Source organism: Hemitrygon akajei, unplaced genomic scaffold (genome assembly GCF_048418815.1).
Source record: "Hemitrygon akajei unplaced genomic scaffold, sHemAka1.3 Scf000240, whole genome shotgun sequence".
Taxonomy (NCBI): domain Eukaryota; kingdom Metazoa; phylum Chordata; class Chondrichthyes; order Myliobatiformes; family Dasyatidae; genus Hemitrygon; species Hemitrygon akajei.
Window position 1 is genome coordinate 77,467 of NW_027332120.1, and position 24,177 is coordinate 101,643.

A 24,177-nucleotide genomic window follows, 5' to 3' on the forward strand; every position below is an offset into this window, starting at 1 on the left:
GACTTGAGGTGGAGGTTGATAGGTGCTTGATTAGGCATGGAGTTAAAGGTCAAAGGTTACGGGGAGCAGGTGGAGGAATGGGGTTGAGAGAAATTATAAATTAGCCACGATGAAATGGGAGAGCAGAGCTGGGTGGGGCCAAATGGCCGAGTTGCACTCCTATGACTTGTGATCATATTTTGATTAAGGGACCAGTCTTCGAAATCATCAGCATTGCCGACAATTGTCAGCACTGAACAATAGGGACAGGGTTTCCCAACCTTCTGTGTATGCCATGGAGACAGACCAGCAACTGTGGGTGTCCTTGGACCCCAGGTTGGAAGCCTTGCTGTAACCATCACCGAAATCTAATGAAGTAAATTGACTGGATCAATCTAATGAATGGATTAGAAACCATCCATTGATGGTATCTAATGGATTCTACACTCAGCGGCCCTTTCAGAGATATGGAGAGTCTGCAGAGGGATATAGATAGGCCACGTGAGTGGGCAAGGGTCTGGCAGATGGAGTACAACGTTGGTAAATGAGCGGTCTTCCACTTTGGAGGGAAAAATGGAAGAGCAGATGATTATTTATATGGTAAAAGAAATGCAGCAAGCTGCTGTGCAGGGGGACTTGGGGGTGTTTGTGCCCGAGTCGCAGAAGGTTGGTTTGCTGGTGCAGCAGGCCATCGAGCAGGCAAATGGGATGCTGACCTTCATTGCTAGAGGGGTTGAATTTAAGAACAGGGAGGTCATGCTGCACCTATGCAGGGTGCTGGTGAGGTCGCACCCGGAGTACTGGTGCAGTTCTCGACTCCTTACTTGAGGAAGGGTAGACTGGCTTTGGGGTCGGTGCAGAGGAGGGTCACCAGGTTGATTCCAAAGATGAGGGGAGACGACTATGAGGAGAGATTGAGTCGCCAGGGAATGTACTCTCTGGGATTCAGAAGGATGAGAGGAGATCTTATAGAAACATTTAAAAAAAAATGTGAAAGGGATAGATATGATGGAGGCGGGAAAGTTGCTTCCACTGGTTGGTGAGTCTAGAACTAGGGGAGATGGTCTCAAGATCCGGGGGAGAGGATTTAGGATGGAGATGAGGAGGAAGGGCTTCTCCCAGACAGTGGAGAATCTGTGGAATTCTCTGCCCAATGAAGCAGTGGAGGCTGCCTCAGTAAAGATATTTAAGGCTAGGCTGGATATATCTTTGCATAGTTGGTAGAATTAAGGGTTACGGAAGAAGGCAGGGAGGTGGAGATGAGTCCATGGCCAGATGACCCATGATCTTATCTTTCTTTCCTTTCTTTTTCAATCTTTTTATTATTGTTATTAATATCAACAAAACAAAATTGATACTTAGATAATGGGATTACAAACATACACATTTCAACTGAACCATGAAAGAATACATAAGCAATGATTACGTTATAAATGAGTATTCCCAAATCAAGGACGATACAATATACAAATAAACAAGGCAAACCTAGGTATATCATAATATATATTGAAAAAAAGAAAAAAAGAAAAAAAATTATGCAAAAAAAAACTAATCTAATAATCTAATAACTAATAAGGAAAAAAAAAACAAAAAACAAAAAAGAAAAAAAAAGAAAAAAAGAGAAAAAAAAGGGCTGTTTATAATATCTCACAAGAATACAAAATCATCAGTGTCGTCAACTCCGATCCTCTCAACATAAATAAGGTTAAAGCTGGAAAATCCAATAAGCTTGGAACAGGGTCATATTATATCATATGAAAATATTGAATACATGGTCTCCATATCTTTTCAAATTTAATAGAAGTATCGAATACACAACCCATGATCTTATTGAATGGCGGAACACGATCGACGGGCCGGATGGCCGACTCCTGCTCCTATTTCCTATGTTCTTACAGTCTTATCCGGAGAGCCCTTCCCCAGCACCTCAATCTGTTACCTTGGTCACTGCAAACGCTTCAAACCACATTTTGGAATGCGGTTTGCCTTGTAAATACATGCCAGTGTTTAGACTGAGTGGCCACTTTGTTTGGTGCGTTATGAATCAAATAAAGTGGCCAGGGAGTGCACGTCCGCCCGTCCACTTCAACGTTCGACTTGTTCTCTGTGCAGAGGTGCTCCACCGCACGCCACTGTAATGTGTGGTTAACCCCTGAGCTGCTGTCACCTCACTTGAGCCGCTCGTCGCTGACTATTCCCTTCAACAGGGCGATTTCACCCGCAGACCTGCCGCTCACTTGCCTCCCCGTAAACTCTGGAAACTGGGGGCCGTGAAAATCCCCAGGGAAGGTGGGATCGAGCGAGTTCCCGGAGAGACTCAGACCACCTCCGTGGCTGCGACCTACGTCCGGGGATGTCGATCGCAGTTCCCGAGATACTCAAACCACCCCGTCTGGCACCAACGACCATTCTGCAGTCAGAGTGACTCGGATCGCATTTCTTCCACCCCCACTCTGAAGTTGGCTCGGAACAATAGCTGACCCTCTTGACCACACCGGCATGCTTTTATGCAGTCACGTGATTGGCTGATTCGATATTTGCATGAATGACTGCACGCATTTACGCGCATTTCAGACCATAAGATATAGGAGCAGAACCAGGCCATTCGGCCCGTCGAGTCTGCTCCACCATTTCATCACGGCTGATCCATTTGTCCTGTCAGCCTCAATCCCCCGCCTTCTTTCCACATCATCCCCGACCAATCGAGAACCTACTGACCTCTGCTTTAAATAATCATCAAGACTTGGCCTCCGGCAATGAAATCCACAGATCCACCACTCTCTGGATCAAGAAAGCCCTCCGTTTTAAAAGGATGCCCCTCTATTCTGAGGCTGTGTCCTCCGGTCTCAGACTCTCCCGCCACGGGAAAACCTTCTCACATCCACTCTGTCAAGGCCTTTCACCATTTGATAGGTTTCAGCGAGGTCCCCCCCTCGTTCTTCACTGAATTCCAGTGAGTACAGGCCCAGAGCCCTCCAACACTCTTCCTATGACAAGCCGTTCAACCCTGGGATTATTTTCATGAACCTCCTCTGAACCCTCGCCTGTATCAGCACGTCCTTTCTCAGATGAGGGGCCCCAAACTGCTCACAATACTCCGAGCGAGGCCTCACCAGTGCTTTATAAAGTCTCAACATTACACCCTTCCTTTTATATTCTAGTCCTCTTGAAATGAACGCTAACATCACATTCACCTTCCCCACCACAGACTCAACCTGCAAATTAACCTTTGGGGAACCCTGCACCAAGACTCCCAGGTCCCTTCCTGCCTCCATTTTTTTTTTTTGTTAATTTGTGCTTTCTGTGCTCCGAACATTACTTTTACGTCAACCTTTGTTCTTTACAGTTCCTGAATGTTGCCTCGTCGTTGCCTGTTGTGGCAACACACAGCACCAATCAGCTCTCTGCTAACAAGCAGGGAGCTGTGGCCCAGAAGGGAAGGAGGGAAATGAGGAGAGCAACGGAGATGGGGGGGGAGTCAATCGTTACCAGGACAGAGGGGAGATGCTGTGGATGTGAAAGAGACACCCGTCAAGTTCGAGGCCGTCTCAACCCGGGTCCACGGCATTCTCGAGGGTGAGGGTCAGCAGCCGGAGGCTCGTGTCACACCTCGGCACCAGAGGTCAGAGGAAGGACGAGGTCCTAAAGAGCAACTATACAGAGCTAGGAAGGACTCTGAAAAGCAGGACGTCAAGGGCTGTAATCTCTGGATTGCTGCCTGCGTCACGCACCCATCAGGATAGGGAAAAGATATGACAGATAAACGTGTGGCTTAGGAACAGGTGCAGGGAGCAGACTTTCAGATTTGTGGGTCATCTTCTACCAAAAGGGGCGGCTTGCATCTGAAACTGAGGAGGCGGGGGGAGCGGGGACACAATATCCTTGTGGGCAGCTGGCTACAGCCGAGGGTGGTGCGGGGGTGGTGGGGGCAATGCCCAGCTAGCGGGCAGCGGGCTAGGACCACCACCGTCATTGTCGTTATGTGCCGTGTCGTGTGACGTGGGCGACCGTCGACTTTCCATGACCGTGACTGCTCTTGGCAAACTTCCCCTCTGCGGAAGTGGTTTTGCTGTCGTCTCCTGGGCTGGGCTGTGGGAAGCGGCCAGTGAGTGAGCGGGCCAGTGAAGGAGCGGAGATGTGAGGCTTTGACTCGAGAGGTTCTGGCAGTTTTGGCAGTTGGACTGTGCAATCAAGTCAATCAAGATTTGAATAGCTCAGCAGAAAGCCGTTGATTAGACAATCAAGATTTGAATAGCTCAGACTCAGCAGAAAGCAGCTGATTGGGCAATCGAGGTCAGGTGACCAAGCAGTTTGAAAAGCTCAAACAAATAAATAGAGGGTTACCTCAAGCGGAGCGGCCTATGGAAAGCAGCCAGTGAGTGAGCGGGCCAGTGAAGGAGTGGAGATTTGAGGCTTTGACTCAAGAGGCTTCGACAAGAAGAGGTGGAGGACGAGCTTGTTACCAGTTAGTCTTTGCAATGCCTCCTGAGACGGTGATGTGCCTCTCCTGTGAGATGTGGCAGTCTTGGGGGAGCTCCCCTCTCCCACAGAGTCACATCTACCAGAAGTGCATGCGGCTGGGCGATCTGGAAGACTGTGTGAGGAATCTGGAGCAGCAGTTGGATGACATTCGACTCATAAGGGAAAATGAGGCAGTCATAGATGAGAGCTACAGGGAGGTAGTCACACCTAGGCTGCCGGAAGCAGGTCATTGGGTGACAGTCCGAGAGGGGAAAGCGAAGGTGAGTAGACAGGAAGTTCAGAACAGCCCTGTAGCCATTCCCCTGGATAATAAGTTTACCGTCCTGGATGCTGTTGGTGAGGACGACCGACCAGCTGTGAGCCACGGTGGCAGGGCCTCTGGCACTGAGTCTGACCCTGTGGTGCAGAAGGATGGGACGGAGAAGAGGAGAGCTGTCATCATTGGAGACTCTATAGTCAGGGGAGCAGACAGGAGATTTTGTGGACGTGAGAAGGAAACCCGCAGGGTTTGTTGCCTCCCGGATGCCAGGGTCCGGGATGTCTCTGACCGGGTGCATGACATCCTGGTATGAGAGGGAAAGCAACCAGAAGTCGTGATACATATTGGTACCAACGACATAGACAGGAAGAGGGATGAGGTCCTGAAGTGTGAGTTTCGGGAACTAGGCAGAAGGCTGAAGAACAGGACCTCAAGGGTGACATTCTCAGGATTGCTGCCAGTACCACGTGATAGTGATGGTAAGAATTGGAGGAGATGGCAGTTGAATGTGTGGCTGAGGAGTTGGTGCAGTGGGCAGGGTTTTAGATTTTTGGATCATTGGGATCTCTACTGGGGAAGGTGGGATCTGTACAGATTGGATGGGCTGCACCTGAACTCGAGAGGGAGCAATATCCTTGCAGGTAGGTTTGCTAGCATGGTTCGGGAGGGTTTAAACTAATTTGCAAGGGGGATGGGACCCGGAGCGATAAACCAGTGAAAGAAGTGCATGGAGTAAAGCCAGATTTAACATATAGAGAGGCTTTGAGGAAAGAGCAGCAGAATAAAGGGTATAAAGGTAGTAAGGTAGAAGGGCTAAAGTGTGTGTACTTCAATGCAAGAAGCATCAGAAACAAAGGTGATGAACTGAGAGCTTGGATACATACATGGAATTATGATGTAGTGGCCATTACGGAGACTTGGCTGGCACCAGGGCAGGAATGGATTCTCAATATTCCTGAATTTCAGTGCTTTAAAAAGGACAGAAAGGGGGGAAAGGGGAGGAGTGGGTTGCATTACTGGCCAGGGATACTATTACAGCTGCAGAAAGGGTGGGTAATGTAGCAGGATCCTCTTTTGAGTCAGTATGGGTGGAAGTCAGGAACAGGAAGGGAGCAGTTACTCTATTGGGAGTATTCTATAGGCCCCCTGGTAGCAGCAGAGATACCGAGGAGCAGATTGGGAGGCAGATTTTGGAAAGGTGCAAAAATAATAGGGTTGTTATCATGGGCGATTTTAACTTCCCTAATATTGATTGGCACTTGATTAGTTCCAAGGGTTTAGATGGGGAAGAGTTTGTTAAATGTGTCCAGAATGGATTCCTGTCACAGTATGTTGACAGGCCGACTAGGGGGAATGCCATACTAGATCTAGTATTAGGTAACGAACCGGGTCAGGTCACAGATCTGTCAGTGGGTGAGCATCTGGGAGACAGTGATCACCGCTCCCTGACCTTTAGTATTATCATGGAAAAGTTAGAATCAGAGAGGACAGGAAAATTTTTAATTGGGGAAGGACAAATTATAAGGCTATGAGGCTAGAACTTGCGGGTGTGAATTGGGATGATGTTTTTGCAGGGAAGTGTACTATGGACATGTGGTCGATGTTTAAGGATCTCTTGCAGGATGTTAGGGATAAATTTGTCCCGATGAGGAAGATAAAGAAAGGTAGGGTGAAGGAACCATGGGTGACAAGTGAGGTGGAAAATCTAGTCAGGTGGAAGAAGGCAGCATACATGAGGTTTAGGAAGCAAGGATCAGATGGGTCTATTGAGGAATATAGGGTAGCAAGAAAGGAGCTTAAGAAGGGACTGAGAAGAGCAAGAAGGGGGCATGAGACGGCCATGGCGAGTAGGGTAAAGGAAAACCCCAAGGCATTCTTCAATTATGTGAAGAACAAAAGGATGACAGGAGTGAAGGTAGGACTGATTAGAGATAAAAGTGGGAGAATGTGCCTGGAGGCTGTGGAAGTGAGCAAGGTCCTCAATGAATACTTCTCTTCGGTATTCATCACTGAGAGGGAACCTGATGATGGTGAGGACAAATATGAGTGAGGTTGATGTTCTGGAGCATGTTGATATTAAGGGAGAGGAGGTGTTGGAGTTGTTAAAATACATTAGGACGGATAAGTCCCTGGGGTCTAACAGAATATTCCCCAGGCTGCACCACGAGGCAAGGGAAGAGATTGCTGAGCCTCTGGCTAGGATCTTTATCTCCTCATTGTCCACGGGAATGGTACCGGAGGATTGGAGGGAGTTGAATGTTGTCCCCTTGTTCAAAAAAGGTAGTAGGGATGGTCCAGGTAATTATAGACCAGTGAGCCTTAAGTCTGTGGTGGGAAAGCTGTTGGAAAAGATTCTTAGAGATAGGATCTATGGGCATTAGAGAATCATGGTCTGATCAGGGACAGTCAGCATGGCTTTGTGAAGGGCAGATCATGTCTAACAAGCCTGATAGAGTTCTTTGAGGAGGTGACCAGGCATATAGATGAGGGTAGTGCAGTGGATGTGATCTACATGGATTTTAGTAAGGCATTTGACAAGGTTCCACACGGTAGGCTTATTCAGAAAGTCAGAAAGCATGGGATCCGGGGAAGTTTGGCCAGGTGGATTCAGAATTGGCTTGCCTGCAGAAAGCAGAGTGTCATGGTGGAGGGAGTACATTCAGATTGGAGGGTAGTGACTAGTGGTGTCCCACAAGGATCTGATCTGGGACCTCTACTTTTTGTGATTTTTATTAACGACCTGGATGTGGGGGTGGAAGGGTGGGTTGGCAAGTTTGCAGATGACACAAAGGTTGGTGGTGTTGTAGATAGTGTAGAGGATTGTCAAAGATTGCAGAGAGACATTGATAGGATGCTGAAGTGGGCTGAGAAGTGGCAGATGGAGTTCAACCTGGAGAAGTGTGAGGTGGTACACTTGGGAAGGACAAAATCCAAGGCAGAGTATAAAGTAAATGGCAGGATACTTGGTAGTGTAGAGGAGCAGAGGGATCTGGGGGTACATGTCCACAGATCCCTGAAAGTTGCCTCACAGGTAGATAGGGTAGTTAAGAGAGCTTATGGGGTGTTAGCTTTCATAAGTCGAGGGGTAGAGTTTAAGAGTCATGATGTAATGATGCAGCTCTATAAAACTCTAGTTAGGCCACATTTTGAGTACTGTGTCCAGTTCTGGTCGCCTCACTATAGGAATGATGTGGAAGCATTGGAAAGGGTACAGAGGAGATTTACCAGGATGCTGCCTGGTTTAGAGAGTATGGATTATGTTCAGAGATTAAGGGAGCTAGGGCTTTACTCTTTGGAGAGGAGGAGGATGAGAGGAGACATGATAGAGGTGTACAAGATATTCAGAGGAATAGACAGAGTGGACAGCCAGCGCCTCTTCCCCAGGGCACCACTGCTCAATACAAGAGGACATGGCTTTAAGGTCAGGGGAGGGAAGTTCAAGGGGGATATTAGAGGAAGGTTTTTCACTCAGAGAGTGGTTGGTGTGTGGAATGCACTGCCTGAGTCAGTGGTGGAGGCAGATACACTAGTGAAGTTTAAGAGACTACTAGACAGGTATATGGAGGAATTTAGGGTGGGGGGTTATATAGGAGGCAGGGTTTGGGGGTCGGGACAACGTTGTGGGCCGAAGGGCCTGTAATGTGCTGTAATAATCTATTTATAAAACAGGGTGACCCCAGCCGTTATCGATACTCTTCGGAGATTGTCTGCCTGTCGTCAGTGGTGCCATGACCACGACTTCTGATCTGCACCGGCTGCTCGTACGGCCGTCCGCCAGCTGCTCCCGCGGCTTCACGTGACCCCCATCGAGGGGCCGCACCCTGTCCAAAGTTGACCTGCAGGCCGGCGGAGGGAAGGAGTGCTTCACACCGTTCTTGGTCGAGACGTGTCTCCACCCCTGCCAGCCAGCTCTGAGGAAGGGTTTGAACTACTCTGGCCGTGGTATGGGAATCAGAGAAACGGGGCAGTGGGTACACAGTGAAAAGCAGCACCCAGGCTGAATGTGAGGAAGGGTCGGACCTTGTATGGGTTGAAATGTGTCCAATTTCACTAGATCTACACCTGGAAATACAACATTGTGGCCATTACAGAGACTCGGCTCTCCAATAGGTCCTATAGACCTATCACTTTGTTGAATGTAGATTTTAAAATTCTCTCTAAGATTCTAACTAATAGACTTGAGAATATCTTGCCTGCTGTTATCTCAAATGATCAAACAGGATTTATTAAAAATGAGTACTCACATTTTAATATTCGAAGACTGTTAAATATCATTTACTCCCCCCTCGGCCAAAGAATCTGAATGTGTTGTATCTCTGGATGCAGAGAAAGCTTTTGATAGGGTGGAGTGACCTTACTTGTTTCATGTTTTGAAGAGGTTTAACTGCGGTCCGGGATTTATCTCCTGGATTAAGTTGATTTATCAAACCCCGGTGGCTGCGGTTATAACCAATAATCAAAAATCTCCTTCTTTAAAATTATATAGAGGAACCCTCTCAGTCCTCTATTATTTAATTTGGATTTAGAACCACTTGCTATTGCTCTTAGGGATTCTAAGTCTGTGCAGGGTATTAAAAGAGGGGATAAATTACATAAGGGTTTCGTTATAAGCGGATGATTTATTAGTTTATATTTCAAAGTTCGTATCATCCTTGAGATTGTGGGCATACTCACAATCACTATGATAGGGTCAGTGAAAGACCACACAAACTTGGCGTTCAGCCAGCGTGCAAAAGACATCGAACTGCAAAAGAAAGAATAATGTGTGTAGGCCTCCGTTAGTCTTGATAGACCATGGAGTTGCGCCCTGGAAAGTTTCCGGGGCACAAGCCTGGGCAAGGTTTTTTTTAAATGGAAGACCGGCAGTCGCCCAAGCTGCAGGTCTCCTCTCTCCACGCCACCGATGTTGTCCAAGGGAAGGGCACTAGGACCCATACAGCTTGGCACCGGTGTCGTCGCAGAGCAATGAATGTCCACAGATCCCTGAAAGTTGCCTCACAGGTAGATAGGGTAGTTAAGAAAGCTTATGGGGTGTTAGCTTTCGTAAGTCGAGGGATAGAGTTTAAGAGACGCGATGTAATGATGCAGCTCTATAAAACTCTAGTTAGGCCACACTTGGAGTACTGTGTCCAGTTCTGGTCGCCTCAGTATAGGAAGGATGTGGAAGCATTGGAAAGGGTACAGAGGAGATTTACCAGGATGCTGCCTGGTTTAGAGAGTATGGATTATGATCAGAGATTAAGGGAGCTAGGGCTTTACTCTTTGGAGAGAAGGAGGATGAGAGGAGACATGATAGAGGTGTACAAGATATTAAGAGGAATAGACAGAGTGGACAGCCAGTGCCTCTTCCCCAGGGCACCACTGCTCAGTACAAGAGGACATGGCTTTAAGGTAAGGGGAGGGAAGTTCAAGGGGGATATTAGAGGAAGGTTTTTCACTCAGGGAGTGGTTGGTGCGTGGAATGCACTGCCTGAGTCAGTGGTGGAGGCAGATACACTAGTGAAGTTTAAGAGACTGCTAGACAGGTATATGGAGGAATTTCAGGTGGGGTTTATAAGGGAGGCAGGGTTTGAGGGTTGGCATAACATTGTGGGCCGAAGGGCCTGTAATGTACTGTACTATTCTATGTTCTATGTAATGTGTGGTTAAGTGCCTTGCTCAAGCACACACACGCAAGCCCCAGCCAAGATTCGAACTAGCGACCTTCAGATCACTAGACAAACATCTTAACCACTTGGCCACGCGCCAACACCCAAAAGAATATTAATAATGATAAAGAAATAAGCGGTACAGATTGAGAGCTTGAGATATGAAGACTCGTTGAAAGTGAGCCCACAGATTGTGGGGACATTTCAGTCACGGGACAGGTGAAGTTATCCCCGCCGGTTCAAGAGCGGGACAGTTGAGGTTCGGTTCCAGAACCTGGTGGTGTGGGCCCTGAGGCTCCTGTAGCCCCTCCCTGATGCCTGAAAATGGACGCTGCTTTCCCGCAATGTAGATGTGCTAAGTGGTGGGGAGGGCTTTACCCGTGATGGACTGGGCCACATCCACTGTGTGTGAAAGGACAGTGGGGTGACCTCACCCAGTTCCCTGTGGGGACACAGACACAACAGGAAATTGCTGACCAGCTGGACACCATCAGTCCCACAGAGAAAGGTGTCAGACCACAACATGTTCAGGGTCAGATTGTGTGTTGAACATTTCTCACTGATGGATTTAAACTTGATTTTGTGTTTTGGTAACTTTAATTCTCCAACATTTGACTTTACGGAAGACCCTTACAGCAGCTCTCTCTGAAAACGTTTTAGTCTGCAACGGGTGAGAACCATAACTACATCGAACCAAATTGACTTTACTGCTTGCATCCTTCATATACATGAGGAGTCAAAATCTTTACGACAATTATATTAATTTATAGTATAGTATAAATACTATAATATAGTATAGTGCAATTTATAGTAATTTATAATAAATAGTACGTACAACGATATAACATAGAAGTACAGTTGCGTCAATCAATATACTCTCTTACTGCACGTCTGAACCCTGCAATTACAGGCAACCATTCCGTTGAATTCAGAAATTGAACGTACGCATTAACATACCTTTCAGATCCTTGGGCACTTCAGAAGTGACTTGTATGACCTTCAAAGACTCCACGAGATCAGGACCTGTTGAAATCATTTCAGAAAACCCGGTTACATTCTGACGGAAGGGCCGATTGCGGGACCGAGCGCCCGGATTCGGCACCCGACTTTCAACGCACCTTGTCGGTCCATCTCCACCAGCAGCTCGCCCAGCTTCGGCAGGATGTGGCGCATCTTCACCAGGCTCCTCCAAACCAGCTTCAGGGCCGGGGCTGCCTTCTCCATCACCGTGCTGAGGAGGAGCTTGGCACCGGAGGCCCGGCTCCCTCTCTCCGAACGCCTGATGATTTGCTGCGAGGAACAACGTTGAATCGTCGTTGAGAGGCAAAGTGAAAGTCCAAGGTCTGATCTTCACTTCACGGCGCAGGAGGCCGTTTGGCCCATCGAGTCCGCCCCAGCGTTTCAGCATGGCTGATCCAATGTTCCTCTCAGCTCCAACCTCCTGCCTTCCCTTCGTATCCCTTCATGCCCTGACTGACCGGGAATCTATCAACCTCTGCCTTAAATATACAAAAAGATTTGGCCTCTCTCTCACTTTAAAAAAAAAATGCATACATAGTCACACATACACACCCACCCACACAATTAGTACCCCTCACCATCAGGTCCCTGATCCAGCGTGGATAACTTTGCGCCGCCCAACGCTGATCTGATTTCACATCCTCTACACTCACTTCCCCGATTCTTTCCAACTCCGTTCATCAGTATTACAGGTGGTCCCTCCTTTTAGATAGATAGATAGATAGATACTTTATTCATCCCCATGGGGAAATTCAACATTTTTTTTCCAATGTCCCATACACTTGTTGTAGCAAAAACTCATTACATCTAATACTTAACTCAGTAATAATATGATATGCATCTAAATCACTATCTCAAAAAGCATTAATAATAGCTTTTAAAAAGTTCTTAAGTCCTGGCAGTTGAATTGTAAAGCCTAATGGCATTGGGGAGTATTGACCTCCCCAAAATTTTCGAACGTTCAATTTACGACAGCTCGCTGTCATGAAAGACCTACATTAGTACCTGTTTTCGCTAACCAAAGAGGATTTTTGCCTTTACAAAAAAAAAGACGCCTGCCTTATTGTGTACAGTTCTGGTCACTGAATTACAGGAAAGATGTCAACAAAATAGAGAGAGTACAGAGGAGATTTACTAGAATGTTACCTGGGTTTCAGCACCTAAGTTACAGGGAAAGGTTGAACAAGTTAGGTCTTTATTCTTTGGAGCGTAGCAGTTTGAGGGGGGACTTGATAGAGGTATTTAACATTATGAGGGGGATAGATAGAGTTGACCTGGATAGGCTGTTTCCATTGAGAGTTGGGGAGATTCGAACAACAGGACATGAGTTGAGAGTTAGGGGGCAAAAGTTTAAGGGTAACACGAGGGGGAATTTCTTTACTCTGAGAGTGGTAGCTGTGTTGAACGAGCTTCCAGTAGAAGTGGTAGAGGCAAGTTTGGTGTTATCATTTAAAGTAAAATTGGACAGGTATATGGACAGGAAAGGAATGGAGGATTATGGGCTGAGTGCGGGTCGGTGGGACTAGGTGAGAGTAAGCACTCGGCACGGACTAGAAGGGCCGAGATGGCCTGTTTCCGTGCTGTGATTGTTATATGGTTATATGGTTATACGTGTGTTTACCCCGAGAAAGACTACAATGACCGTGAAACCTTGTGCGGGCAGTTGATTGCGCATGTGTGTATGTGCATATGCATGGACGTGAGTATGCGTGTACATATGTATGTGTGTACGTGCCGATTTTTTTCTCCAAATCGATTTTGGTTCGCTGCCTTCCCGAGTTTGATAAGTGAAACTACACCGTACCTACAATATTTCTACTTTATATAGGGTGTAAATTTATTATATCATTCCTGCTTTTAGTATATGTTGGTGTTATTTTAGGTTTTATGTGCTATTTGCTTTGATTTGGCAGGTTATTGTTTGGGTCTTGGAACGCTCAAAAATTTTTCCCATAAAAATTAACGGTAATCGCGTCTTCGTTTTCCGACATTTCGGATTACAAACGGTTTCATAGGAACGCTCTACCTTCGGACTAAATTAGCGGTAATTGTACTTTGGGGGAGGCAGACGGTGACTGCCCACCTTGTCTACATCCCTTCGGACTCACGTCGTCATAAGACCATCAGATTCAGGGGCCGAATGAGGCCATTTGGCCCGTCGAGTCTGCTTTGCCATTTCACCATGGCTGATCAATTTTCCTCTAAACTCCAATCTCCTGCCTTCTCCCCATATCCATTCATGCCCTGACCAATCAAGAAACAACCTCTGCCTTAAATATAACCAATGACTTGGCCTCCTCAGCCGTGTAGGGCAAGGGGTCCCATAAATACACCGCTCTCTGGCTTCCCACCTGCATTCTGAAAGGACGCCCCTCTATTCTGAGGCAGTGTCTTCTGGTCCCAGACTCCCCCACAAAGGGAAACCGTGGCTTGCCCGTACTACAGGTATACCTTTACCTTTGTTGCCCCTTCTCTGCGACTTTAAATAACACGTTTCTCCACTTTGCCGTTGTTCCTGGTGAACGGTCTTTCACAGAAAACATTCAGTCTGTGTCCCTGTCCACAGATGCTGCATGGCCAGCTGAGTCAGTCAGTCGGTCAGTCAGTCAGTCTCTCTTTCTCTCTCTCTCTCTCTCTCTCCCTCTCCCTCTCCCTCTCCCTCTCTCTCTCTCCCTCTCCTCCCCTCTCTCCCTCTCTCTCGCTCTCTCCTCTCTCTCTCTCCCTCTCTCCTCTCTCTCTCTCTCTCCTCTCCCTCCCTCTCCCTCTCTCCCTCTCTCTCTCTCTCTCTCTCTCACTCTCACTCTCTCTCTCTCTCTCTCTCTCTCTCTCTCGATTTCCAGCACATGCAGACTTTCTCCTGTTTGTTGTTTGTGACAGGAGGTGTTGACATTGGAGAGGGCTCGGAAGGGGTTCACAGGAGGGGAAAGGCTTATTCTATGAGGAGCGTTTGATGGCTCTGGGCTCTGACTGGAATTTAGTGAATGGGGGTGGGGGGGGAACCTCACTGAACCCAATCGGATGTTGAAAGGCCTCGGCTGAGTGGATGTTTCCCGTGGTGGGGGAGTCTAGGACCAGAGGGCACAGCCTCAGAATAGAGGGACGTCCACTTAGAATGGAGTTGCGGAATTTCTTTGACACGGGCGGCTGCGGAGGCCAAGTCTTTGAGTATGTTGACGGCAGAGGTTGATCGATCAGGGCCTGAAAGGTCACGGGGAGAAAGCAAGAGAATGGGGTTGAGAGGGAGATGGATCGGCACAGACTCGACGGGCCGAACAGCCTAATTCTGCCCCGATACCGCATGGTCTTATTGACTGTGCGCCAGAATATCCATGCCTGGACAACACACCATTCTCAAAGTCTGGTAAATAAAAATTAAATAAAAAATAAAAATTAATAATAATAATTCCATCTGTCAAGGAATTTATCCACCAGAGAAGGTGCTCGGGAGTGGTAGAGTGGAGGTGGAGAGGACGTTTAATATACTGGGCGAGTTTTGGACCGGAAGGCACGTCCTCAGGAGAGAGGAGCCTTGGTTTAGAGCCCTGACGAAGGAGAATTTCTTTAGCCGGAGGGTGGTGAATCTGCGGGATTCATTGACACAAGGTGACTAAGCAGGCCAGCTCACTGAGCGTATCGTTGGGGGTTGAAAGGCTCTTGACCAGTGAGGGCGTCGAACGTTACGGGGAGAAGGCAGGAGGATGGGGCTGAGAGGGGTAATGAATCAGCCAACATGGAATGGTGCAGCAGACCCGATGGGCCGAACGGCCTGATCCTGCCCGTGTCTCACGGTCATTTCTCTTTGTCCCGAAGCTCTCCAGCATTCAGCTCGAATGGCTCAAAGGAACCCGCTCTCCCACTCACCTGGTGCTCCTGGGTGTTCAGGAGTCCCTCGTAAGTTAAAGTGAAGCTGACTCCTTGCACTGAATCTTCGACCGCCTGCTCGAGTCTCACCCGGTAGTGACTTGTCAACTGGAAGAGCTGCGGATGTTCCCACTTCTCCAAGAGGTCGGCTATGGTCGATATCGACATCGTCGTCACCGGATCTGCCAACATCAATGCTCTAATTAACAATTTTCTCTCTGGACATCTTTCACAGACAAATTACAGTTTCAGCTCACCACGTGGAAAAATGGCTATGTCACGGTTCTATTTAAGTATCAGAAATTTACCTCATTCACCAAGTTCATTCATTTGTTCGTCCTGTGCTGTGTTATATGATATCATCATTAAGTGTGGTGTTGTATGTTATCATCATTATGTGTGATGTCATATGATATAATTTTGTGTGCTGCCATATGACATCATGTGTGGTGTTGAATGTTATCATCATTATGTGTGATGTCAAATGACATCATCTTTATGTTCGGTTTCGAATGTTATCATCATTATGTGTGATGTCATATGACATCATCTTTATGTGCGGTTTCGAATGTTATCATCATTATGTTAGATGTCATATGACATCTTCTATATGTGTGGTGTCAAATGTTATCATCATTATGTGTGCCATCGGATGTTAACACTATTATGTTAGGTGTCATATGACATCACAATTATGTAGTGTCATATGACATCATCATTATGTGTGGTGTCGAATGTTATCATCATTATGTGTGATGTCATATGTCATCATCATTTTGTGTGCCATCAGATGTTAACACCATTATGTCAGATGTCATATGACATCACAATTATGTACAGTGTCATATGACATCATCACTTTGTGCCATGTCATACGATGTTGGCTTTCCGTGACCATGATGGTTCTCGGCAAATTTTTCCACAGAGGTCATTCTGCCATCGCCTGCACCTGGGCAGTGTCTTTACAAGACGGGTGACCCCGAGCCGTTATCGATATTCTTCAGAGATTGTCTGACCGGCGTCAGTGGTCACGTAACCAGGACTGCACCAGCGGCTCATACGACCATCCACCAGCTGCCCCCATTGCTTCGGGTGACCCTGACCAGGGGACTAAGTAGGTGCTACAACTTGCCCGAGGGTGACCTGCAGGCTAGCGGAGGGAAGGAGCATATTACACCTCCTTTGATGCAGATGAATCTCCACCCCACCATACAAGACAGCCTGGATGACACTGATAAGCACCGTCTGGACCTCAGCATTTGCCCCGATGCACGGGCTTGGAGGAAGTCTCCATTACCGGACCAGGAGATCACTTTCCTCCTCAATCACAGAGATTTACTCAGGCGCCCTCCTGCCACGTCGGTGAGGCCCGGCACCGAGGGAAAGCGGGATCAACCCGGTCTCCGCCCATTTTAATTCCGCTTCTCATCCCTATTCCAACATGTCAGTCCGCGGCCTCCTCCACTGCCACGATGAGAACTGAGGAGCTTCCAACCGGATGGCATGAAGCTCGATTTCTCAAACTTCTGGCAATTGTCCCTCCCACATATCTCTTCTTCACCATTCCCCTTACCCATTTCCTTCTCTCACCCTATCTCCATGCCCGCCCGTCACCTGCCTCTGGTGTTCCCCCCCTTTCTTTCTCCCATGGCCTTCTGTCCTCTCCTATCAGACTCCCCATTCTCCAGCCCTGTATCTCGTTCACCAATCACTTCCCAGCTCTCCTATCAGACTTCTATCCTCTCCTATCAGACTCCCCCTTCTCCAGCCCTGTATCTCGTTCACCAATCAATTCCCAGCTCTCCTATCAGACTTCTGTCCTCTCCTATCAGACTCCCTCCCCCTTCTCCAGTCCTGTATCTCGTTCACCAATCACTTCCCAGCTCTCCTATCAGACTTCTGTCCTCTCCTATCAGCCTCCCCCTTCTCCAGCCCTGTATCTCTTTCACCAATCACTTCCCAGCTCTCCTATCAGCCTCCCCCTTCTCCAGCCCTGTATCTCTTTCACCAATCACTTCCCAGCTCTCCTATCAGACTTCTGTCCTCTCCTATCAGACTCCCCCTTCTCCAGTCCTGTATCTCGTTCACCAATCACTTCCCAGCTCTCCTATCAGACTTCTGTCCTCTCCTATCAGACTCCCTCTTCTCCAGCCCTGTATCTCTTTCACCAATCACTTCCCAGCTCTCCTATCAGACTCCCCCTTCTCCAGCCCTGTATCTCGTTCACCAATCACTTCTCAGCTCTCCTATCAGACTCCCCCTTCTCCAGCCCTGTATCTCGTTCACCAATCACTTCCCAGCTCTCCTATCAGACTTCTGTCCTCTCCTATCAGACTCCCCCTTCTCCAGCCCTGTATCTCGTTCACCAATCACTTCCCAGCTCTCCTATCAGACTCCCCCTTCTCCAGCCCTGTATCTCGTTCACCAATCACTTCCCAGCTCTCCTATCAGACTTCTGTCCTCTCCTATCAGACTCCCTCCCCCTTCTCCAGTCCTGTATCTCGTTCACCAATCACTTCCCAGCTCTCCTATCAGATTCCCCCTTCTCCAGCCCTGTATCTCTTTCCCAGCTCTTCACTTCACTTCACCTCCCCCTCTCCCGGTTTCACCTGTCACCTGCCACCTTGATCTTCTTCCTCCCCTCCCCCACCTTCTTACTCTGTCCTCCCCGGGCCTCCCTCGAGAGTTCTCCCCATTTCCTGGAGATAACTCCGGTCCCTGCGTGGCAGTACTTCAAGGTGGCGTTGCCGTTCCCTGGCACGTTACAGAGCCAGGCGGCAGTGCACTGGCATCAGCATCGAGGCGAGAGGCCGCGGGTTCGAATCCGGTCGGCCCCTTGCACGTCGCATTAGCAGGTCGGCCTCGTTTTAAAAAAAAACACAGGGAAACGCTACGGAAACGGCAAAGATTTGCCACCCAGTGCACCACAGGGCAGAAAAAATTCCAACAGCACCACCCGTTGCAGTAGTGGTCGCCAACCAGTCGATGGCGATCGACCGGCCTATCTTTGAGGCTCTCTCAGTAGATCCCGAAAAAAAAAGAAAAATAAATACACAGATACTGCTGTAATGTGAAAGTTATAAAAATAAGTAATAGTAATTAGGATAACGTTAATATGGCAATACTCCCAGTACTCCTGCCGTTTGTAAAGAGAGCTTGTTTCCAGGGTTGCGGGGTTTTACTTCCACTCTGTCTGCCTGGTGGTTTTATAGCCATAATGGCCCTGGTTTTCCCCGACTTCCTGGATGATCACTGTGTGATTCATCAACAGGCCTTGGCCGGGAAGTTCGTGGACTTTCCTCATAGACAATAGGTGCAGAAGTAGACCATTTGACCCTTCAAGCCTGCACCGCCATTCTAAGATCATTGCTGATCATCTACTATCAATACTCCATTCCTGCCTTGTCCCCATATCCCTTGATTCCCCTATCCATAAGATACCTATCTAGCTCCTTCTTGAAAGCATCCAGAGAATTGGCCTCCACTACCTTCCAAGGCAGTGCATTCCAAACCCCCACAACTCTCTGGGAGAAGAAGTTTTTCCTTAACTCCGTCCTAAATGACCTACCCCTTATTCTCAAACCATGCCCTCTGGTACTGGACTCTCCCAGCCTCTGGAACATATTTCCTGCCTCTATCTTGTCCAATCCCTTAATAATCTTATATGTTGCAATCAGATCCCCTCTCAATCTCCTTAATTCCAGCGTGTACAAGCCCAGTCTCTCTAACCCATATATGTCAAACTCAAGGCCCGCAGGCCAAATCCGGCCCGTGGTGGAATTATCTTTGGCCCGCGAGATAATATCTAATTACTATTAAAGCTGGCCCCAGTAATCGAAGCGCCTATGGCGTATGATATGGCTAATGCTGAGTTTATTCAGGTACCAGGTTTTCAGGGTTTTAAGTGTTTATTCGGCCGTGTTGCTCGGCAGTCTTCTTCATAAGAAACGGAATTTGTAAAGTGAAACACTTTGTAGTTATAGCAGAGACTGAGACACATGAGAGCAGGCTGAAAAAACAGAGGCAACGAAAGCTGCGTTCGCACGCGTCCGACTGATCCGGCCCGCATGAAGCTGCATTTTGCTCAATCCGGCCCGTGACCTAAAATGAGTTTGACACCCCTGATCTAACCTCGCTGCGTAAGACAGTCCGGACATCCCAGGAATTAACCTCGTGAATCTACGCTGCACTTCCTCTATAGCCAGGATGTCCTTCCTTAACCCTGGAGACCAAAGCTGCACACAATACTCCAGGTGTGGTCTCACCAGAGCCCTGTACAAATGCAAGAGGATTTCCTTGCTCTTGTACTCAATTCCCTTTGTAATAAAGGCCAACAATCCATTAGCCTTCTTCAATGCCTGCTGCACTTGCTCATTCACCTTCAGTGACTGATGAACAAGGACTCCTAGATCTCTTTGTATTTCTCCCTTAACTAACTCTACACCATTCAGGTAATAATCTGGCTTCCTGTTCTTACTTCCAAAGTGGATTAGCTCACACTTATTCACATTAAATGACATCTGCCAAGTATCTGCGCACTCACCCAGCCTATCCAAGTCACCCTGAATTCTCCTAACATCCTCATCACATGTCACACTGCCACCCAGCTTAGTATCATCAGTAAACTTGCTGATGTTATTCTCAATGCCTTCATCCAAATCGTTAACGTAAATCGTGAACAGCTGTGGTCCCAATACCGAGCCCTGTGGCACCCCACTAGTCACCACCTGCCATTCCGAGAAACACCCATTCATCGCTCCCCTTTGCTTTCTATCTGCCAACCAGTTTTCTATCCATGTCAATGCCTTCCCCCCGATGCCCTGAGCTCTGATTTTACCCACCAATCCCTTATGTGGGACCTTATCAAATGCCTTCTGAAAATCGAGGTACACTACATCCACTGGCTCTCCCCCCGTCTAACTTCCCGGTTACATCCTCGAAAAACTCCAACAGATTAGTCAAGCATGCAGTGACGCTGGCGGTCAAACTGATAAAACTCGACTCGAGCAAGCGCCGCCTACCCAAGGCGTTACCGGAGGAGCTCGATGCCGCTTCCGGAGGCACGGCTCTTCCCGCTGACGTTGGGTGGTTGAGCTGCAGCGACCTGTTGACTTGCTGGCCGAGGTGAAGACTTCCCTGTCGACAAGAAACGAGGAACGGCCGGGTGATGCACGGCTACTGGATCTCGGGTTTCTGACAGACCTGACGGCTAGGAGTCAGTGCCCACTTCGGGTGAACTAATCTGCGTGAAATTGCATTTTCACAGATGAATATTACTGAATCTAAGCACAGGAGCTGTCTTACTGACAGACACCTCTCAGACTGGCCGTCTGCAGTTATGAGCCAAATTGCTCAGAACAAGCCACCACACTGAGCGCAACAGTCAATTTTATTTTTCGTGTTGAAATAAAATTAAATAACGAAACCTAGAATTAAAGGTATGAAGTACTGTAATATTCTTTAAAGAGAGACAGCTATGGCCTGTTTGGTATGCTAGTTACGGTGTTTCCTCGGCTGAGTTAATTTGAAAGTTTGCCTAAAGCATTTTGTGTAATTCGGATACGATTCGCCCAAAATAAAAAAGGCCTCAAGTACAACCTGAGCTGTTTTTCCTCCAAACGATTTAGTAGGCTGATCCTGGCTTTGGTCTCCCTGACAACGACACCTGCAAGAAGTGCATCCAGCTGCAGCTCCTAACACACCGCATTAGGGAACTGGAGCAGGAGCCGGATGACCGCTGGATCATTTGGGAGAATGAGGAGTTTATAGATTGTAACTACAGGGAGGCAGTTACGCCAAAGGAGCAGCACACAGGTAATTGGGTTACTATCAGGCGAGGGAAGGGGAAAGGGCAGGCAGAGCAGGGCTCCCCTGTGGCCATTCCCCTCAACAACAAGTATACCGATTTGGATACTGTTGGGGGTGATGGCTTACCTGGGACAAGCTGTGGCAGCTGGATCTCTGGCACTGAGTCCGGTTCTGCAGTGCAGAAGGGAGGGGGGAAGAAGAGGAGAGCGGTAGTGAAAGGGGACTCGATAGTTAGAGGTACAGGTAGGAGGTTCTGTAGTCGTGACAGAGTCTCCCGGATGGTTGGTTGCCTCCCGGGTGCCAGGGTCAGGGATGTCTCTGATCGCGTGCACAGCATTCTGAAATGGGAGGTTGAGAAACCAGATGTCATGGTACACATTGGTACCAATGACGTAGGAAGAAAGAGTCAGGAGGTCCTGAAGAGTGAGTATAGAGAGCTTGGTAGGAAGTTAAAAAGCAGGACCTCGAGGGTGGTAATCTCAGGATTGCTACTTGTGCCACGTGCCAGTGAGGGTAAGAGTAGGATGCTCTGGAAGATGAACATGTGGCTGAGGAACTGGTTTAGGGAGCAGGATTTCAGATTTCAGGATCATTGGGACCTCTTCTGGGGCAGGTGGGACCTGTACAAGAGAGATGGGTTACACCTGAACTACAGGGGGACCAATATCCTTGCAGGGAGGTTTGTCAGTGCTATGGGGGGGGGGTGGGGGGGGTGGTGGAGAGGAAGTGTTTGAACTGGATTTGCAGGGGGATGGGAACCAGAGTAGCTAGTGGAGCAGGGGTGAAAATAAATGGTGTTAAAGGTTCATGCAAAGTCACAAATAGAAGGGTTGTGAGTGGTGGTAATAATCTTCTGAGGTGTGTCTATTTCAATGTGAGGAGTATTGTGGGGAAGGCAGACGAGCTGAGGGTGTGGATTGACACGTAGAATTATGACATTGTAGCCGTTAGTGAAACTTGGCTACAACAGGGGAAGGACTGGCAGCTTAATGTTCCAGGGTTCTGATGTTTCAGACGTGATAGAGGCAGAAGGATGAAGGGTCGGGGGGGCGGGGTGGCATTGCTAGTCAGGGAAAATGTGCTGAGCAGTGCTCAGGCAGGACAGATTAGAGGGTTTGTCTACTGAGGCCATATGGGTGGAGCGGAGAAACAGGAAAGGTATGACCACATTAATGGGGTTGTATTATAGACCACCCAATATCAGCGAGAATTGGAGGAGCAAATCTGCAGAGAGATAGCAGACAACTGCAGGAAACATAAAGTTTTGATAGTAGGGGATTTTAATTTTCCACATATTGATCCGGTCTCCCATATTATCAAAGGTCTAGATGGGTTAGAGTTTGTAAAATGTGTTCAGGAAAGTTTTCTAAATCAACATATAGAGGTACCGACTAGGGAGGATGCAATATTAGATCTCCTATTAGGAAATGAGTTAGGACAGGTGATGGACGTGTGTGCAGGGGAACGGTTTGGTTCCAGTGATCATAACGTCATTAGTTTCAACTTGATCATGGATAAAGATAGATCTGGTCCTCGGGTTGAAGTTCTAAACTGGAAAAAGGCCAAATCTGAAGAAATGAGAAAGGATCTAAAAAGCGTAGATTGGGACAAGTTGTTCTCTGGCAAGGATGTGATTGGTAAATGGGAGGCCTTCAAAGGAGAAATTTTGAGAGTGCAGAGTCTGTATGTTCCTGTCAGGGTTAAAGGCAAAGTGAATAAGAATAAGGAACCTTGGTTCTCGAGGGATATTGGAACTCTGATAAAGAAGAAGAGAGAGATGTATTACATGTATAGGCAACAGGGAGAAAATAAGGTACTTGAGGAGTATAAAAAGTTCAAAAAATACTTAAGAAAGAAATCAGGAGGGCTAAAAGAAGAAATGAGGTAGCTTTGGCAGTCAGGGTGAAGGATAATCCAAAGAGCTTCTACAGGTATGTTAAGAGCAAAAGGACAGTAAGGGATAAAATTGGTCCTCTTGAATATCAGAGTGGTCGGCTATGTATGGAACCAAAAGAAATGGGGGAGATTTTAAATGGGCTTTTTGCATCTGTATTTACTAAGGAAACTTTTATGGAGTCTATGGAAAAAAGGCAAACAAGTAGTGAGGTCATGGAACTTATACAGATTGAAGAGAAGGAGGTGCTTGCTATCTTGAGGCAAATCAGAGTGGATAAATCCCCAGGACCTGACAGGGTATTCCCTCGGACCTTGAAGGAAACTACTGTTGAAATTGCAGGGGCCCTGGCAGATATATTTAGAATGTCGGTATCGACGGGTGAGGTGCCAGAGGATTGGAGGATAGCTCATGTTGTTCCGTTGTTTAAAAAAGGCTCTAAAAGTAATCCGTGGAATTATAGGCCGGTAAATTTGACGTCAGTAGTAGGTAACTTATTGGAAGGAGTACTAAGAGATAGGATCTACAAGTATTTAGATAGGCGGGGACTTATTAGGGACGGTCAACACTGCTTTGTGCGTGGTAGGTCATATTTAACCAATCTATTAGAGTTTGTCGAAGAAGTTACCAGGAAAGTGGATGAAAGTGGATGAAGGAAAGTGGAAGCTTCCAGTAGAAAAGGCAGTGGATGTTGTCTACATGGACTTCAGTAAGGCCTTTGACAGGGTCCCGCATGGGAGGTTAGTTAGGGAGATTCAGTCGCTAGGTATACATGGAGAGGTGGTAAATTGAATTAGACATTGGCTCAATGGAAGAAGCCAGACAGTGGTAGTGGAGGATTGCTACTCTGAGTGGAGGCCTGTGGCTAGTGGTGTGCCACAGGGATCAGTGCTGGGTCCATTGTTATTTGTCATCGATATCAGTGATCTGGATGATAATGTGGCAAATTGGATCAGCAAATTTGCTGATGATGCAAAGATTGGAGGTGTAGTGGACAGTGAGGAAGGTTTTCAAAGCTTGCAGAGGGATCTGGACCAGCTGGAAAAATGGCAGATGGAGTTTAATACAAACAAGTGTGAGATATTGCACTTCGGAAGGTCAAACCAAGGTAGAACATACAAGGTAAATGGTAGGACACTGAGGAGTGCAGTAGAACAGAGGGATCTGGGAATACGGATACATAATTCCCTAAAAGTGGCGTCACAAGTAGATAGGGTTGTAAAGAG

At 47.6% G+C, this 24,177-nt stretch overlaps 1 protein-coding gene across 1 annotated transcript in view; it reads right to left on the minus strand.

Annotated features, from left to right (window-relative positions):
• The window catches only part of LOC140724480 (NACHT, LRR and PYD domains-containing protein 3-like), a 42,327-nt gene that overhangs the window by 10,600 nt on the left and 7,550 nt on the right, over nucleotides 1-24,177 (minus strand). The window contains exons 4-6 of the mRNA XM_073038925.1: nucleotides 15,250-15,431; nucleotides 11,487-11,658; nucleotides 11,314-11,391 (exon numbers count right to left, since the gene is read on the minus strand). Coding sequence (XP_072895026.1) covers nucleotides 11,314-11,391; nucleotides 11,487-11,658; nucleotides 15,250-15,431 — 432 coding nt within the window. The remainder of the gene's footprint in view (nucleotides 1-11,313; nucleotides 11,392-11,486; nucleotides 11,659-15,249; nucleotides 15,432-24,177) is intronic.